The sequence below is a fragment of the Plectrocnemia conspersa genome, unplaced genomic scaffold, assembly GCF_051122295.1.
Source record: "Plectrocnemia conspersa isolate PC_06_02 unplaced genomic scaffold, ASM5112229v1 ptg000005l, whole genome shotgun sequence".
NCBI lineage: Eukaryota > Metazoa > Arthropoda > Insecta > Trichoptera > Polycentropodidae > Plectrocnemia > Plectrocnemia conspersa.
In genome coordinates this window covers 19,668,062-19,688,620 of record NW_028277169.1, presented here as the reverse complement: position 1 = coordinate 19,688,620, position 20,559 = coordinate 19,668,062, and the positions used below count along the sequence as shown (strand labels likewise).

The following is a 20,559-nucleotide window of genomic DNA, read 5'->3' as shown; positions in this document are numbered from 1 at the left end:
CGGATGATTTGATAAGCGAATTTACAAATTATTTTGCTACATTTATTGACAAAATACCATAATATTTAAAAGACCAAACTTAAACCTGACTTCAACGAATTAATCTAATGAAATTTTAAACACTATAGTTAGTTTAAGAACTTTTATTTAATTAAGTATAGATTGGTTAATTATTTTAGGTTAAATTTGCGTTTTAAAACATATAAACGTTTTGCAACTGCCAAATTGAGTTTCATAGACATTTTAAAGTAGCATATAATTTCACTTGTGTCTATTTCTTAAATATATTATCTTTTGTAGAAATATATATCTAACGGTGAAAATAAATTTGGATGTGTTAACCCTCCAGTGAAAATATAATTTCACTGGTTTAGTGAGTGTTTTTTATATTATATTATATATTTGTTTATACACATATAATATATTAGAACTCAAGTAAATTGCAAAAGATAATTGTAATTTTTAGGTGCTTCTGATAAAGAAGCAACTTTTATAATTTAAACTGTAAGTCGAAAAACATAAGGAAGTGCCACTGTATGTATACTGTGGATGGAACAGTTTTCAACCAGAAGCCTCGGGCTATGTGTGGGCAATCTAATTAAAACTTTCGCGCGAAAAAATACCTTACCAACTTTCAGATATTGCGAAAACCCATCTACACTTTAGGCACACTAAGGAAATTCGCTCATGTTTTGTTATAGCACTACCGACATATTGAATGCTTTGTTAATATAAATGCACGCATACATTTTCTACTTTGGATCTCGTCTAACAAAATTGTAAAAGTTTGCGAAAGCGTATATGTACGTCAAAAGGTTTGCCCTTTTACATTATGTAAAAGTGTTTCAAAGAGTTGTGTCAAAGTTGACTCACATATAACTTGAGCTAGGTTTTAATGTAATGTAGATAAGACAATATTTACCCTAAAGTTTCCACAGAGACAAGCAGCTGGCGTTCCAGTGTCAGTTAGCAACAGCAAATGATCCACTTCGGACAATGGCAATTGAGAAACGGTACATCTGCAGCCACTGTCTCCACATTCTGTAAAACAGTGTCTGTCGTTGGTGACTCTACCTAAATTTTGAATCTGAAAATATTAAAATCAAGTCAGATTTTACGTAAAAAACCCAAATAAAACGCTGAATTACGAAGTACAAAATATTATTTTAACAAACGTAACATTAAGAGAGTCTGCAAGGTGTCTTGGCGAAGTATTGTTATATAAATTTTAGGGAGACACTAGTGATACAATTTCAGTATTTAAATAAATATTTTATGTAAGCAATAAGCAGCAATATTTGAGTTTTATTCATTGATATATAATATTGAAAATAATACAATGATTTATACGTAACCTGAACTGCAAAGCAAAAATAAAGCATTACGTTTGAACTGTAGAACTCTTCAGAAATATATAACGTATATTTTATATTACAAAAAAGATTATGAGATGTTTTCCCAGGGCTTGTTTCGATCGTTTCCCCTATGACCCCATTGTGGGTCTTCGGCCAAAGGGCGTCCGAGCCTTGCGGCTCACTAGACACGTAACTTCCTTTAGATACGAGCATTTTTGTTCCGCAGATTATTTATGTTGAATCCCTTTTCAAGTTCGTGACTCGAAACCTTAGAAAACAATAAATTTCATCCTCGGGCCGTATCGATTACGTTCGCGTGTGAAAGAGTGCTCGGGATGTGATGGGAACTTTTGAATGTCTATTATATATATATTTATTAAAGCCCCCCCGTTATATATAGTTAATTCATAGACAATATTTAAATATCATTCAAATTATTTGGGAGATTCAGATTATTCGGGAGAGGATATTGACAAATGAGGACAGCCGATAGAATGCGGGATGACAAGTGCAGTGTTGCCAAATCTCCACCTATTTAAACTTTATCAGTTATTGCTGTACGTGTCGGACTGAGGAAAAACACCCCCTTTCAACATTATGCGAACATAGACCGTAGCATTAACTTCTATTAGGAATTTACTTTTATCGTAAACTTTTACAAGTTACTCATGATTTTGGATACACGAGAGTTCATCTAAATTCGCAGCAAAAGAAACAACGTTAGCATCGACTGAGATTTGGAAGACCAAGAAAACAGCCGCTTTCTAATTCACGTTGACTCTGGTCCAGCTATAAAGTCAACTGAACTTAATTACTTAATTAATACTTACGGTAATCGTGACGCTTTGATTGGCTGCTGGTATAAAATGGTGCACACACTGCAGAGGTCCTTCGACGTTCCAGAAAAGAGGAGCTGCCACAGGACTCGTCAGTAGACCAGCAGGTGCACTGCTTAGTCCATAGTACTGAGCTTCGCAAAGACTGCCGGGTTGGAGTGTGCCGGCTACCTGTTCTACTTCAAAACAAAAAGAAAAGCACATCAACTACTTTTATTAGGTATTTAAAGTTAATTTTTGGATTACAGTAGACATTGTATTATATAATCATGAAATTTAATTTAACGTCCACAATCGAACAAATAATATTATTTACGAGTATAGACTACAGCAATATAATACGAAACTGCGATTTTATCGAGGGTTTATTGCATGGAAATAATGTCTCTCGTCAAACGAGCTATCGAATGTTTTAAACAAGTGATGGTATTATATTTGGATTGGAATTTCCTGAATTTAAAACTGAAAGCATAATAAATAATGTGAAACAGCGACATAGTGCTAATAATAATTACAAAGTGTCATCGATTGCGATGTTATTTTATCAAATATTACTGATTCTGTTTAGATATTGCATAACACGTTAAATTAATCTTATGTATATTTTATACACATATTTACAACAATTTTTATTCTAGTTGAAAATACGATAAAAAATTAATCTTATAGTAATAAAAAAATAAGATAAATTACGAAAGCCTTTTAAAAAGTAAAATAAAAAAATAAAAAAATACATAAATTAATTATTTATATTATTAAGTTTCATTAACTGGAGACTTTATGGCTGTAAAAAATAAATTTGTCTCTTAATCAAGATGTATTAGGTACTTTATGTTGTTGTAGTAACTGATTCTGAAGATAAGTGAATTATTATTGACTTGCGTAATATTTTTATGATTGTAATAATGTTCTTTAATTGTTCCTATTAAAAATCTACTATGAAGTATTTTAAATTGGTATAAAAATATTTGCTATTTTATATTATTTTTAATGATGCAACCATATGTCGTTACCGGTATCACTAGCCATTTATATAGTAGAATTATATTTTTTCCTTTTAATATATACTGATTTAAGGGCCGCAATGGCAGCAAGTCTTTTAGACCTGAGTTCTGTGATATGCTTAGTGAATTTAAGCGCTTAGACCAGAAGTAAACCTAAGTAGCTGATGCTCGTCCTCTATTTAATGCAGTTTCCTTGTTCACTTTTAAGAGGAGTAGACAAGGGTTATATACGTGTTATAAAAATTATTGCTTTAGTTTTATTTTAGTTATGTATTATTTTCCATTTCGTAAAATAAATATTTAAGTAGGGTGATTTATTTTTATAAAATAATTGCAATTGGTTCAAGACCGTAAGAATTAATTATGTCAGTCAATGTTTTTTTAAATAGGAATTTCATTAGTATAATATATATTTAATGAAGTGTAACGTCCCGATGAAACTACCATGCGGGACTCTACCTGGAATTTTAAGCTGAATCGAGAGGTCATTATTTAGTGAAACACCATTAAAGTATGAGTATATATTTAAATTTAGTTAATTAATAGCTTAGGCTTTCGTGCTAAACAGTGTCAAATGCTTTTTCTATGTCTAGCATTAATAGTACTGTACTTTTTATGTAAAAATTAGTGGAAATATAATTTTAATGTATTAAAAGTCACTACAGTGACACAAATGATGATGAACATAAAATATTTAATTTCAGTAGTTATTTAATTATATATAATATATAATAATTTAAAAATTGTAACTGAGATGGTGGCTCTACTAAAGCTTATATAAATATAAACGTAAACAGTTCAAAGATTCTCACTGAAACGTATAATGTTACTTTTTCGTGGAATTTAATATCTACCTATACCAAGTCTGCAAAAATCCGATATGCTTTTCAAAATACCTAACACGTATTTGTGTACAGATGGTATGTAAATTCAATTTCAATATTCAGACATAAACATAGAAGAACGTTATTATAAATGAATCGGGAAAGCATATTCACCCTACTCCGAATTCTAACACGGGTACATCGTTATAAATAAATTGCGTTAAATCGAGTGCGAAAGTTAAAATGTTCGCGATTGAAATTATACGTGAAATTTCGCGGACCGCACGCTCGTATAAGAAATATCATATGAAACGAAACATCATATCTTTTCCGGATCATTTGCAACAACATCATTCATTTTTCGCTCCATTTAATAGCCCACTAGCTGCTTCGAACAAGAAAATATCAACGGTAGCGTACAAAAGTGTCTCGGATGATGTATAGACCGAAAGGATTCGCTGGTTTTCACACCGAAACCATAATGGATTTCGGATGGTCCTCCTTAATATGTTTTACTTATCGTTTAATGCAGTTGTAACACTTTTCCGATATATACAGGATGTCTACCAAATTGTCCAAAATACAAATTCTGAATTTTATATTATTATATAGAATAGCTACTTAAAATGGAGTTGTTTAAAAGTACTCTAGTAGTGGCCCTCAAGTCAGTGACAAATCGTCAAGAGTTCAACTTGACGTATCACCCTTGAAATTAGTTGGGGCGTTTCCCTCCATTTTCAACCCTCTCTAATCCTCTTTCCTTGTATCATTCATTTTATCTCTCTTATTTGTGTTGTTGTTTTTTTACTGTGCGTATTTTAATTACCAATCTTATAACTCGCACAGCAACATATATAAGAGTATACATTTTAAAAATTAAATGTTTGCGGAAAAAGCCTAAGTGGAAAATTATAACTTTTGCGAATCACCAAATTATAAACATTATTCAAAAATGTTTTTTTTTATGTGAGTTAGTGATCAGGATCTACAGTGCAAGATATCAATAGGATTCCCTTGCAAATCCATCAGCTACCATCGGCCACAGTTGATTTAATACAGCAAATCCCAAAACAAAGAAACCATGCATACCTTATTTATATTAAAGAAAGTACCAAATGTCAAAAACAAAAAATAAACTTTTAGTTATCACACCAAGCGTGAAAGACAAGATATTACGTTATTTAAGTATTTTTAATACTTAACGATAAGCGAGTTAAAATACATAAAAATCTATAAAAATAAAGGCTTAAATACAGTGTAACGTAATGAAAAAAATGCAGGTGCACTATTGGAATGCATTTCAATAGCATCTCAAACCTACATAAATACATAAAAAAGATATTGTTGACAAGTCGCGAGCACGATTCAGTCATATATATTTAAAAAATTAGCATCAAGCTTTGAACGGCCGCAGTTCACAAGAAACTCTAAATCTCCATACGGAGGGACCATATGTATAATATATAAAGATGATACACAGGGCCCAAAAATAACTTTCACTTCAAACTTTAACACATCAATAACTTTAAGTAAGAGCTTTCCAACTTGGACTCGCTGAGTTTGCAGAAAATCAAAAATATCTCAGAAGCAATTGCTTCCCTCTTCACGTTAATTCATTTCAAAGACAACTACATCCCTTGGAAGCAGACACACAATAACTTAAATATAAAAACTATAGATAAACGTAATTTAAATTGATGCACAAGCAATTTTAACGAATACTTTGTCTTAATAAAAATATACATTTTTGATACGAAGGTCAGGATAAGTCGTTTTAGTAATTTTACAGTAAATATTAGGACTAAACTCGAAGTCATCATTTTGACACGTGCATATGTATAAAACCTCATTTATATATTAAATTATGTGTTAATTGAAAATCTAGCATTTTATCTAAAAGGTTCTGTTTTTATACTATTTCAAAAACAATTTTATTTTTTTAAACTATTGCTTTAATAAAATAATAAATCTTTTGTTGTAATCTGACAAGTGTAAGCCCAATGGTTAAATTTGTTAAATTTGCTTGGGTAAATGGTTAAATATGTAAATATTTAACTATCTGGGGTACCTCAAAACAGTGAAAGATCGACCGCCGTACATGTACGGCGATACGGCTCAAAGGGTAAGAAGAGACTTTGACGACTTTTCATAAAAGCAGATAAATATTAAATATAAATTATTTTTTAGCTATCTTAGATAATCATACCGTCATGAAACATGTATGCTCCATCCAAATAATCAGCATCTGCGCTCGAATGTGGTCCTGAATGCGAGGGTCGTCTGATTAGCACGGTCAAAGTGGATCCTCTGGATACAAGAGTCCTGTGATTGACAAATTTTCCTCCTTCGTCTCTAGCCAGTCTAGCGACGGGACTGCAGAGTTTTAAAAGCTGTTTTTCTTGATTTTGCATACCACCAGGCGTATTCCCAGACCATTCTCCATCGATGATTTCGATGACGGAGCGACACGAAGGCGATCTGAAATTAAATGGCATAAATTTAATTTAAAGAAAAATATACCAATAAATGTACTATTATTTGGTGATATAATAATATACAATAATAGTCATTATGGTTCTGAAAAAATATAACACAGTTGGTTGTTCGAGCAATACATATATTAGATATTGAAGCAAAGATCCTGCAATGCATGTTTAAAAATTATGATGAGCTTAATGAGCTGTCATTAAAGTAAAATAATAATAAATAATTCGCAAGGAGAGTCAGAAAATTTATGTCGTGCTATCACTAACGGAGTATAACCAAAATTGACATATGCTGGCAAATGAAAATAATTGAATGTAAGACACCTTTTATGATTGATTACTTGAGGATAAAACATTACTGGGAACAAATCGCAGGCAAAGCCGTATATGTAACCTGAAACCCATATAAATATGTTTCGAACTCTCAACTGCTTGAAACTCTAGCTCTCCACACGTAGCACAATTATTTGTATTGAACCCGTTTAAAAGTGTTTAAAAGCTCGCTCTCCCTCCTGTCTCAGGCAATAATGACGTCACAGACGAGGGTGAATTACTTAGCAGCGGCACACTCTGGTGGACTAAATTGTAAACGTGATTAACGGCCTTCACGGCGAAATGGCGTCTCGATCTCTAACTTCGTTCCACTTCAATCGGGAACGTTTTATTTCAGTAGTAAAAAACCTATCTGAAGCTAATGCGTTTACTTTTCAATCTTTTCTCACTGACAATAGCTCTTTAGGCAAAATATAATCGTTACTATAATCGTTACATCATTACGCATAGTCGTTACTATAAACGAGAAAGAAAATCAAGTTAAGCGATTGTATGCTAAGCCATAACAATAAAGAGTTTGTGAATGAGGCGATCCTGGCGTAATGTAGTGGTTTGTTACTGTCACAATTCAAATTAATTGTACAAAGTTATTGTTCTAGTTTTGACCGTGAACTGAATTAAGTTTATTTTTCGTCTCGTTCAACTGAGATGAAAACTCGGATCGTTTAGTTTATCATGGCGCGTAAATCACGCATGACAGTCGGTTTTATGTTATGCGAGTTGTAAGTTTTGACGGTGCACTGGTTTAAAGGCAATTTTGGAGAGTGTGAATTTAAGTTATATAAACTTGTGTAATTGGATTGTGTGAACAATGTTATTTACTCTCTTATTGTGACGTATATGTTTGATGTAGTATTGCGAACGATAATTAAACAAATAAATACATACGTATGTTCACATAATAATATGAATATTATTAACAGCAGTATACTCTTGACTATCCGGGTTAATGCTGGGGAGGAAGTGCACGGATAATAGATAATCACAAATAATCGTAACTATAAATTTTTCTTTGGTTTTAAAATATGTATAATAAATTTACTATATTAATTAAAAAAAATATTCATCTAGAAAATCTGTGATTTTTGTTTGCTTTTAAGAAACAAACCAATCATCTAAGTCTTTCCGATTGACATTTACAAATTTTTCATTAATGTGATATAATTCAGATATATTTCTCAGTCTCTTTAGCATCCTATAATCTATTTCTACGTTATAAAGAATCTTTCCCCACTATAAATATAATTAATTTTTTTTTATTGTAACCATGAATAAATCAGATAATTGAGAGTAAACTGTACACATATAATTTTACAAAAGCCTTTTTCGTAGTACTTGAGGATTTTAATTTGAATAACTTATAAAGGTACAAGCAATCTTAAAAATAAATTTAAAGTAATGTCTTGCAATAAGCTTTTAAATTAGATTTGTTGCCATATGTCTAAACATTAAACTATTGTAGTTTCATTATTATTCACATAAAATATTTCTTAGTCGATTCTTCCAGGCAATATTATTATTAACATGTGCTATATTGAAGAATAGAAAAATTTAATTTAAAAAGCAGCAGCATGATCATCAAAATATAAGCATAATAAAATTAAATGGTAAATAAATTTAACAAATGATATGTTCAATATATTTTTTTATCTTCATACACTGATATTCTTTTTAGTATTTCATTAAACAAGGCCACTATATTTTAATAATTATTAACTATTTATTAATTATATAGTAAAAAATATTTACATTTAAAACACGTGGAAACATAAAGTATTTTATATAAGAAGTATGTATAGAACTATTCGACTGTTTCAAATCTGTGTATAAGTTATAATATTGTATTTTATATAATTAGACAGTATGGTATCTAGGGTAAATTTATTTTTAATATATCTATGTAGATACATATAAAGAAAATAAATAGCAAATTAATTTATGTTTATGTTTTATTTCACTTGCAACTACTTTCAGAATGTTCCATGTAGAATTCAGTGTTGAGTTTTGGGTATATTAATAATCATTAATAATATATAAAGCTATAAATATAAATAAAGATGATAAAAATAATACTATTTAGGCATACAAAAAAAATGTATTATTTTTAATAAACATGAATAAATAAATGAGTTTTACTGATCAGATAAACGCAATATGCATAATTCTAAAACCCATATATTTTTTGGTTTTATTACAATTCGATGATGTTTCATACGTTTTTATTATATAATATAATATCTAATAAATACTAGTATCATATAATATAATATTTAATACATGCATAAAAGTAATGTAAGTCGAACTTAAAAAGCTCTCCTTACATCTCTGATTTTTACGATGTTATATGGGTCCTTTTGTAATTTCCTCCCCAATTTTACTGTCTCGGTTTTATGCTCTCAAAAGTTATAAAACTTTGACTTGAAATATCATTTAAATAAGATTATTTAAGTCATAGAATAGCATGCGTAATATTATAATTTATGTGAAAAGATTCTCAGATTGTCATCGTTAATAACGGATATAAATAATATTTTTTATGCTACAACTTTACATTAAAGCGTATGTGTATAATTTTATGGTTGTTCTTAAGCACATTTCTTCTCGTAGTCACCCAAATAAAAAAAAGTGTCGAAAAACATGAAAGTTGCCAAAAATAGACCTCGCAAATTTAAAAGTTAACAGCGCGACACAATAAAGTTGGCGCTTTGTCGCCAGAAAAAACTACATTTTTCCTACCCATTTCAGGGCTTTTTGCCTGTCCTAGATTTTCGTCAACGACACTAAAACTCCGAATACGGTCTAGCTGGTCTCCGTTGTCTTGTAACCTACGACAACCCCTTTTGCCAACCCTTTACACCCTTAAACACAACAAGGGCGTGGTGTTTTCCGCATGGAACAACGATCGGTATTACTACCTTGTTGGATAGGGTTGTTCGGATTTATAGCTAGTCTGATATAACAGGACAATTATCGTTGACAGTTATTCCCTCTTGAAAGCGAATGCAGACTCTGAGATTCTCTTAAGTCTCAGCGAAAAGTTGTTATTGTGTAGGCAGTGCTAACCATTGGACCGGAATATACAATAATTCTATATTTGGTATTTTATTAGTAGAAGCGAAATATTTAAATCAAACAAATTTTTGGAAGGTATGTAAGATAATAATTTTCATATCAAGCAAACATATTTTTTTGTATAAATTATATTCTAAAATTGGTATACATATTATTTAAAAAAATATAAAAAATTGATTGATTGACATTTTGTCAAGTCTTTCAAATGGCATCAAATTTTTAATTGGCATCGGGAGTAATTTTTTTATATACAGTCGATTTTATAATTTTTTACAGCTACTAATAATAAATAAATTTAGTCATTTGTATGTGTATTTTTTTTTGTTGTAGTGAATTAAATCATTTATGTTACTGATAAAAGTTTTGACTTTTACATATTGTAACGTAAATTTTTGAAAGGTTACACTTGTTCTGTTTGCAAAATTAAATTAAGAATCATACATTGGGATCATGTTTTAATATTTACTATTAATAATAAATTAAATATAATTTAAATTTTTTTATTACATGTTAATACACGTAACACACTTCTTTTGCATTTACTTTTTCATCGTATATATTTTTTTGTTGCTCTACTTTCAGCGATTTACCGTTTTATTATCGGACATAACGTCGCATTACAACGGATTTGTGTGTTTGCGAATTAATCCTCAAACAACAACGTCACTTATCTCGAGGGTTAATTCGTAAAATAAACGTGCAATAATGCTTCATCTAAATTTTACTGACGAATTAACAGCACATAAATGTTACTATTTTAATCTTAGATAAGTAAAGAATTATTGCAAACCTTTTTTAGGTACTTACACCTGTATTAAATATAGCTTCTTAAATAAGTGAACAACCGCAAAGGTATATAACTTTTTTAATTACAGGTAAATATGTTTATATTATAAATTGTAGGCCTGAATGTATTGTACTATTTTTTTTATTAATTAAAAATCATATACTTTCGGTAGTAAATTTGCTTATAAACCTAGCTCACACCTTTTTGCACTTACAATTGATCATTATATATTATTAACGTTATTATTTGTATGCAGGTACTGGTTTCTATAGAAAAACACAACTCAAACATACTAAACACACATACATAAATAAGGGCAATTACTTTTTGCATTTGCAAGAGAATGAACGAGAAAAAAATAAAGTATGTTTTATTAAATCTCAAATCGTAATAACTGAAAAATTAATTCTCGAATCGTAATAACTGAAAGAATTCCACGAATACTAAGCGTCCAAAATATTGCCTTAAAGAAGAAATCATTTGAGAAACCGAGAGTCAAAGCAAATATTTCTCAGTAAAGAACCATCTAGCGGTACTCAACTATTTTAATAAATTTATTAAATGATCTAAATATCTTTTATGTGCAAATCGTTTTTTTTTTTGATATTTATATATCAGAAAATATTTACGAAGAAATCCTAAGCAGAGACTAACAGGGATACATGTGTCATATTAACTTTTAATGCCAAATAATAAAGTGTTTTTGCAATTGTTCTATTTTATTTTACTTCTTACTACGTCTATTAAATATTATCAGATTATTTATGGTAAAATAGCTTTGGTACCTCACGACAGTGAGGGAATGACAGCTAAATTTGTATTTAATACTAAAAATATAATATTTTTTTTGATAAAAATACGCATTTTTTCAAATACGTTTATAGCTATTATCATAAGAGTACATACCTGAGTTTATAATTGAATAATGATATGTGGACAACGTCCGTCTGCTTTCCTCGAAAAACTATCCTGCAGTCTGAATGCAAGCCTAAGCGTCTGGTATCAAAATGTCCCGATCTAGGACTCCTCTCTGCCCATATTGTCTCCTCGCATTTGCTGTTCCTTCCCATTTCGCCTGGAACATTGATAAATACGTGTACATTTAAGTTTAGCATAGATATACAAGTATACATATTCATGTACATAAAATATTTTACAAAAGTGTATTTTGGACCGATGTATCGATATTTGTTTAGGCAAATCCCACCAAAATGGTTAGTAAGCTACCTTGTAAATGTATTACGAAACTAACAGGTGTTTATATATATTTAATCTAAAACCTATTAAATGATTATAATCATTATCACCATTTATTATTAAATTTTAAGCAGTGTTTAAATTTGTGGTAATCTTTTTTTCTTTTAAGATATAAAAATTTATAAATTTTAAGAATATATTACAAGTAATATTAAGCTATAAATTTTTAAAAAAAATACAGGAACAGCATTAGAGACGAAATAAAAGTGTGTTTTTTATCGTCTCTAATGCTGTTCTTTAATATGCATTTTGACATTCAAATAACCTTCAAATTAAAGCATGAAGGGAGCTTATATACTTTGTTCTTGCACTGTTTTTTAAAAATCGTGACCATGGCATGACTATTACTGCCGAATTATAGACTCAAAGTTATTCACAATCGCAATGAAACCCAATTTTTTATGTGTAAAATATATGATATATATATTATTCTAAAAATTGTTTTTTCATAAAGAATTACTTCAAAATTTTTCGAGAAAAATATAAAATTATTGTTTTGGATTTTTCGATAAATTTAAAAATGTTTTTTAGAATTTTCATAAATTATTTTTTTTCTGGCAAAATATATTTTTAAATGGTTTACAACCGCTGAAACTTATTTTACATACATCTTTTATATGTTAAATTTTTTTATTTTTCAAGAAACGATAAACATCGAGAAATAAGCTACACTCAAAATATATAAACTCATCGCTCGATTTACGCGGTAGATACGTTCCAAGAAAAATCTCGTAAGTCAAGGCATTGAACAAAATTTGTAATAAAACGACCGTATGGTATTTACAGGTACTTTTTATCGCTTCTTTAACTTATAAAATAAGCAGTAAACTCTTCAGCGTGTACTTTCAAAAGCAACTCAAGACACTGCATGGGCAGTGGGAGAGTTCCAGATGTAGGTCAAGTGTACGAAGTGGGAAAAGCCAAACCAAAATATGTTCGATTTATTGATTCATTTTTTTCAAAAAATATTTTTTTAAAAATTGCGTAAATCGAGGGATAAGTGTATAATTTATAAGACGTTTTGTTCAAAAATTATTAAACATTTTCAGACGGTTTTCATTTGAATGTTTATTAATGTTGTACTATTGTTAATTTGTCGCATGTCAGAAAAAAAAATAAATAAAATTAATATTGTACATTATTTAAAAAAAACAACTAGTAACCTAATACCGAGAAATTAAATTATAATTGTAGTGAAACAATGCAGAGTTTTATGTTACACTAAAAAACATATTTTATAAAAATATATTATATATACAGTAATACATAACAAAGTGTCTTTTTTTGTAACAATGCTTTGTTTGCAGACTTTTATACAATATACATGTTAAAATTATTATCAAGATCATAATTTTTAAATTAAGCTTTTAATTCATACAATATTTTAAACGTATTTTAATTAAATTTAAAAATGAAAATAAAAACTAATTCTGAGAGTTTTGATAAAGTAAGAAGTTTATGAAAACTTTTGTTAAGACCACTCGTTAAGAATGACATCAAAATGTGGCACAATTATTCGTTATAAGCGTATAAAAACTATCGCACGTGACGATCGGAGATTAAGACGGATTAGGACAGTCACAAATGCAAAGCTACATAAATATGTTGGTATGTGGCTCACTGGTGTCCAAATTACATGTGACTTGTGACAGCGTTACCAACTATCTAGATGTATAAAAGACAATCATTATGCAAGAGTTTTTATGAGATAGGTAACAGACAGCAGAATGCCCAGGGCACCTTCCCTATCTCAAAAGGATACACTTTTATTACGATCATTTATTTTAAATTTCCATAAGTTAGAACTTGTCGTTTTTTTTTACTAATTTGCACTTAAAAGTATCAAAGAATAATTTTAAGTGGTACCTTGATATTAGTAACGTTTATAATATAACATTTACGGTTTATGTGATATTATGAGCAAATTTGTTTTTTGATTCACCCGTATATTATGTAAAAAAGTGAGAAATATTTCTAGCTTTTTCAGTAAATATTTTAAGTCTAACAGATTTCGGTACAGAGACAAGACAAACAACTCACACGTTAAAAAAGCGTCTCCAAAAGCGAAAGCCTCTCTTAAATATTAGATAAAACAAGTCGACCGTGGAAAATGGCCATAAATCCATCTTTCAGAGGCCGAGTGGAGTAGAATGGGCGTGGAGGACCATTTCTTACAGATGGTTACGAATTTTACCCTTAGCCAATATCCAAAACGGAAATGCGAGGGTCCAAGAGGTAAACTGTCCAACAGGTATTCCAAGGGGTGAACGTTGTCCGCTAAGGTGTCGGCCAGGCAAGGAAAACCGCCCAGGGGTGTAAACAAAAGGTAACCCGAGCCCAGATTGTAGATAAACAATGTGGCGCCGAGGGAAAGGTCAGGTGATTATGAGAGTCAGACACGAACGGTTAACCCTTATATTATACATATAATGTGTATTCATAATGAAAATTCGGCGGTGAGAGATCGTTTTTCAACGCCTTGCTGATAATGCGAAATTGGCGCGATAAGTACGCGTTTTTGTTTCGGCACATTAGCGCTGACATAAACACGGCTATTCATGTTGAGGCAATTAGAAGTAATCATAGTTTAAATTATTAATGAATAGTGTAAATTTTTCTTTGGATGCCTCAATAGTTTCTTTGTTACTTATATAATAATTTGATTAGTAACTTAAATATATTTTATTTATTTATCGTACCATTTAATGTAAAAAATTATGTACATTTTTTATTTTGGTTAAGCGATTATTTATATTTCCCTTCTACCTGACCATGTGGTTACAACCATGTTAGAGTTTAAAGTGGTAATAGTAAAGCATGAAATACTTAAATTTATATGCCATATTTTTGTGTAGAATACATACAAGAGAAATACGGAAAGTAAAAAAGTGTTTTCAAAACATTTAATTTTTGATTTTTTTTATAATATATTAGGAGTAATTTTTTTATTATTTAACATAGCTAAGTTTAATGTTTCTTAAAGATTTTTAAATAAGTGAGTCGAGAAGGGAAATTAGTGGTCTTTCGCCAGGAGAAGCGTTACCAACACATTGCCTTGCAGGTGCAAATAGATAAATCAAATCATAAAAATACATTGCAAAAAAAAAAAAAAAAAAGATTTTGTCTTTGACGAAACTATCTTAAAAACAAGTAAATTTCCCTTTTGTAATTTAAATACGGTGCAGTAAAATGTAGAAAAGTTCTTATTTGCTATAAATGTAATAGTATATAAAAACATTTTTACAGAAACAAAACTCTAAAGAATTAAGCACATGGCTAGCTACGGAGACTGTCGTTAAAACTTAAATAATAAAACAACAAAAAAATATATAATTATTAGCATGGAACGCCAACGATTTACGCGGTAAAGGATCAGAAAAAACAGTTTTTAATCGACAACGATTTTTTAATTTATTAGATACACTTAAAATTAAAAAAAAAATATAATTTACTCATTCTTAACCTTTAAGTACTGACTGAATAATTAAATATGGCGAAAAAATATATTCATAAGGTTAGAGTCGATGCGCAATCATCTTTTATTATCTACTCTGTATATAAACATCTTAAGCCAGTAAAGCAAAGACCTATATAATCATTTTAATTACAGAAAATCCTAACTTAAAGTAGGATATTTTAATTCTAAGCATTCATTGACTAATATTTTTATATTTCTCTAATATTTTGTGAATAAATTTTAATAATCAATAGTGAATAAATACAAATTTTCAAGTTTTGATAATGTTTTATAAATTAATACAAATTTGGTTTAATTAATACTAATTTTAATTAATCTCTACGTTGATTTTCTAATAGATATTTAATTTTCACACTTTATTCATTCTTGTATAAAAAATATATACAAGTAAAAGTAAAAGTTTGTATACAAATACATTTGAAAAAAAAATACAATTTACTATGCTACGTAAAATATACTATATATTATATATATTTTAGTATATTGTATAATATATTCAATTTTTATATTTTCAAGTACGTGCGTTGAACGATTCTATGTAAATTTGATTTGAAAAAGACAAAATACTAAGAAGCTAGCTTCTAGGGAGTGAAATTCCCGAAATTGAGTAATGTAATAATATTTATTTATACGTTTTGAACCTTTGCTTCCGAATTATATTCAAAACGAAATTCAGTTTATATTAAGAAATTGGAAAAATATATATTTAGGGATATTTATAATATATACGTTTATATTTTTGGTATCTATGTATTACTTTTATATTTTAAACGTGTATTTTATTTAAAAACATCTATAGTGTTAATTTATAAAATAAGGAATCATTTTTAATTTGCATGTTTATAAAATATATATTTTCTACTTAAATATGCTGGAAATTAGCTATTATTGTTACTTAATAATATTTTCTTAAAAACATCATTTATAAAATATATTTTAATTTATTATTACAAATAATAAATAGTAATACAAGGTAGTTGTTATTAAATTTATTTATTGATGCTTTTCGCCCTGAGTTATCTCAAATGTTGAACTCGTTGTTTTATACTCACATAGGTAGGTATATACCTACATACTTATTTTAAATTATTACAATAATGTAGATTTTTAATTAAAAGGATAAATTATTGTTTCGTTTGGTTATGAGATTCATATTTTTAATTCAATTATATTTGACATGTTTTTTGACACAATCACCTAATAATTTTTAATATTAAGTAAATGTAGGTAAAGCTATTCTAAAATCTAATATAACTTTAATCCTAAATAATAATTATTAATCAATATTTATGTAATAACAATTTGCTTAATCATAGCATCATTATAAAATTGATTAAAAAAATAAATATTTTTCATTACATATTCCAAGGCAATACATTCGTTTCATAATAAAATTGTATACATTGCTATTGAAATGATCTCCTCAGTAAATGGTATAATATTTATATATTAAAAAAAAACAAGAAGATGACCACAAGTGAAATATTTAATAAACAGTCTGCTCTAAGATACAACAAAAATATTACATTTGTAATATTCATAAATCATATATCACGATATTTTTTATTTTAGTGCAACGAATACGTAAAAGTAACTGAGTAATATTAATAGGATTTTCTAATTGTAGTATTAATATGTAGATCAAATATATGTCTGATATATTATTTTTAAGTTATCAAATCATTATTACAAATCTAGAAGTTCCATAAACATTTTTAGACCGTATATAATTTTATTTTGGGTTTCTCGTTGGTTAGATATCTATTAAAGTGATTTTTACAAATGTAGCTAGTAAAACATATTCCAGCATCATAAATACTAAACATTTATGTCTGACTTTTTATTATTTCCTTCAAATTTTTCATTGTAATTGCAGTCATACATAAAAAAATTAACTGTATATTATTTATCTCTACTGCAATATAGGTAAACTCATCCTGACATTTTTATTACACCCTCGTGTATTTCCATAATATATTACGTAAAATAATACGTACGTGTTATTATTTTTTCATAATACAAGTATTGTTCCACCTTTTATACATAGGATAATACAATATTTATTATATCCGGGTTTTCCTTTTGCCCGTGGCGGTAATTTTTCATCGAAAATTCCCAAAAAAGAAAAAAAAAATAGGCGGGGATAAAAACGAGACGACCGTCTCGTCGCAATTTAACGCCCCCCTTATTTTTTGTATCATTCTGCGATAATTAAATTTGCATTGAGAATTGCGTCCCTTTGACCTACCGGTAACACTTTATTACTTGGCATTTTTCACCGGCAATTTCACCTTTTGGCCGCCGGGCTGGCAATTTTCGCCGGGTAATGGTCGCGATAAAAAATTTCGCCACCTTCACCATATAGAGGGGCACCACCTTAACATATAAATACGTGGGGTACTTGAAAAGCGCTGTGACAGAGTAAAATATTACAAAGGTTCAAATCAAGAAATATAGACATACGAACCTATATTTATATAAATGGCTAACCATATGTATGTTAAATTTAATATTATAAATTAGTGGGGTACCAAATATAAGTTTTAACAGCAACACCAATATACTAAAAGTTTTATACAGAATATAATATTTGGTCCCGCTGTTGCTACGTATTAACGCGAAGTTGCGTTAAACATTTGGTAAAAGCGATGCCTGGAGGTAATAGCTGTATAATCTGCAATAGTTTTAGTAGAAAAAAAATTTCGCGAAAGAAGTTAAAATAGCCCCAGATTAGGGTTTCACTTTAAATGTTAGGATTTTGATAGGAATAGAAATAATAAAATAATTGAATAACGAAAGAATGTTTCATATTGCATCTATTTATATACAACACCAGTCAAGAGACACGGCACACAGGCGTCTAAGCTCTCGCAAGCCGTGCTCACGGACCTAGTAGTACGCTGCTTTATTACGACGGGGTGGGAGTACGGTTTACGAGCATTACAATGTATATTAAGCGGTACAAATCTGGACTAGTAACGCTCTACTCTACTACACCCTGACGCTCGGACTACTACTTTGCTCCACAGACGTTCGTCGTGCCTTCTGTTTATTATATCCTATAATATAACCTCCAGGACACGCGCTTACAAATAAGTACCGACGGCTATAAGAAGATCCTACCGATGCAACCAAAGATCTATTATCGAAGCGTCTACGTACGACCTGTACGCTTCAATATTATATAAAAAAATACATAATCATCCCTAATCTAAGTACATTTAAACCCAAAACCTAATCAAGTAATTTCTAAAATATTAATCATATCTAGGTGATATTTATCTACAAAGAGTTACTAAACATAATTAATTTCTCAGCAATATTGTATTTATTGTGTATTTGCTTTAGTAATTATAATTTGTTTCTGTTAAGAAAGCACAGAAATTACTTTCACTTCAATATAATGTAATCATAAAAACACCCTGTATATTATATTTTGAACAAATACCTCAAGAAGTCGTTGTATATCGATCATTGTCAATATTAAATGTACAAACCATTCGAAATGGACAGTGATCGACTTGGAAACGCATCTGAGTCATTCGAAGTTTGCACGTCAGAGCAATAACTTATCAAGCAACCCTCTCACAAATACGAGGGCGCTACCGAAGCGACGTGTCCATTTTTTTGGGGATTACCTTTTGACGTTTGTTCTTGGCGTCGGCCCGCTTATCGGCGGCCATTTCGGCCGCCGTTTCCCGGAACGTTCACGGGCTTCTGTCGGGAATTTTCAATGAAAAAAAACGGGCCGTGACGGTTCCGGGAATGCCATATTAGCATACCATAAATCTTAGGTCCTGGAAAATATGTATAATCGCGTCGAGTCACGTCACCGATTCGTTTGTGGGTGGCGTGACCGGCGGACTCTAAAAGCTGGATGATTGCCCTACGTCGCGTGATTTTGTAGTAAATTTAATACATTGTAATTCAAGTGAAATTAGATAAAAATTGTAAAAAAATAATAATCTCCGTTAAATATACGATTAAGTCGCTTATTTTTATATGTTTATAAAATATAAATTTGGATACATCTTCCAGAAAATATGTCTCTTCCTTCCTTCTTGTCTGAAATTTTCAAGAATTATTGAGATTTCTACCATTGATAGAAACAATGAATTTATTTCTCACACAAGAAAATAAGTATTTTATGAACACAGAATCCCGTCGCTGTGTCTAAACTCACGAAATTTATTTATTGCTGCATTTATTTATTGCTGCATACAATAAAATATTCCTGAAATGATTATAGTTATCAAAATAGGAAAGAAGCTTAAATAATCATCGTCGTATCGACCAAAATCCTGACTTTAAGTGATATCAATATTGTTAGAGATTTTTTTATTAAATTGATTAAAACAAGTAGCATAAAAAATACAGATAAATTAAGTACATAAAATAGCTGACGAAATTGAAAAGCTCTCAAAGAAAATTAGGTATGCGCTACTATTTTCTTCTATGTATCACTAGTTCTTAAAAAGTCAGGCATGAGGATCTGGAATTAAAAGTTTAAAAACTCCTTAATATTAAAATTCATTATTTCAGATCAAAGTCTTAGAGTGAGATCATAGACGCCATTTCGAATTTAAAAAAGTTTTAATTTAGGCATTTTAGTAGCTGCGTCAAATAGTTGCAGCACAACCATCGAGAGTAAACGATTGCAATTGAGCATAAAAAAATTAAGAAGAGTGGAACCAGCGGATCACTTCAAATTATCAACAACATTCAGAAGCAGCATGCTTTATATAATTAATAATTTATATAATATAATTAATAATATATTAGGTAAAAATTTATTGGACAATAATTGCCTGGATTAATATATTAATAATAAAAAAATATCTTAACAAGGTTTCTACAGAAAGTATACTCCTGATTTAGTACAGCCGTATTCTGAATTATTTACCCAACATAACTGGAAATAGTCTAGTCTTTTTAGTTTTTGATTGTTTAAGCAATTTTAATGATTTGAGGCAGAAACAGACAAGTTGTTATTGTCCACTAGAAATCGTACTAGTCTGTATTTGCGTAACAGGATTCGAAAATGCTTTAAAACTGTTTTCTGAAATCGAAAATATTTAAATGTTAAGAAAAAGTTTCTGAAATCAAATAATACTCCTGATAGAAATT

The 20,559-nt window shown here is 29.5% G+C and overlaps 1 protein-coding gene across 15 annotated transcripts in view; it reads right to left on the bottom strand.

Annotated features, from left to right (window-relative positions):
• The window catches only part of LOC148235052 (uncharacterized), a 398,703-nt gene that overhangs the window by 29,234 nt on the left and 348,910 nt on the right, over positions 1-20,559 (bottom strand). For 8 of the 15 annotated variants that reach the window (XM_088185419.1, XM_088185421.1, XM_088185417.1 and 5 more), the window contains 4 exons: positions 11,604-11,772; positions 6,226-6,497; positions 2,186-2,367; positions 923-1,087 (listed from right to left, as the gene is read on the bottom strand). In XM_088185419.1, the coding sequence (XP_088041545.1) occupies positions 923-1,087; positions 2,186-2,367; positions 6,226-6,497; positions 11,604-11,772 (788 nt within the window). Of the gene's footprint in view, positions 1-922; positions 1,088-2,185; positions 2,371-6,225; positions 6,498-11,603; positions 11,773-20,559 lie in introns of all 15 variants that reach the window. The other 7 variants (XM_088185409.1, XM_088185410.1, XM_088185414.1 and 4 more) reach the window with 1 other exon arrangement.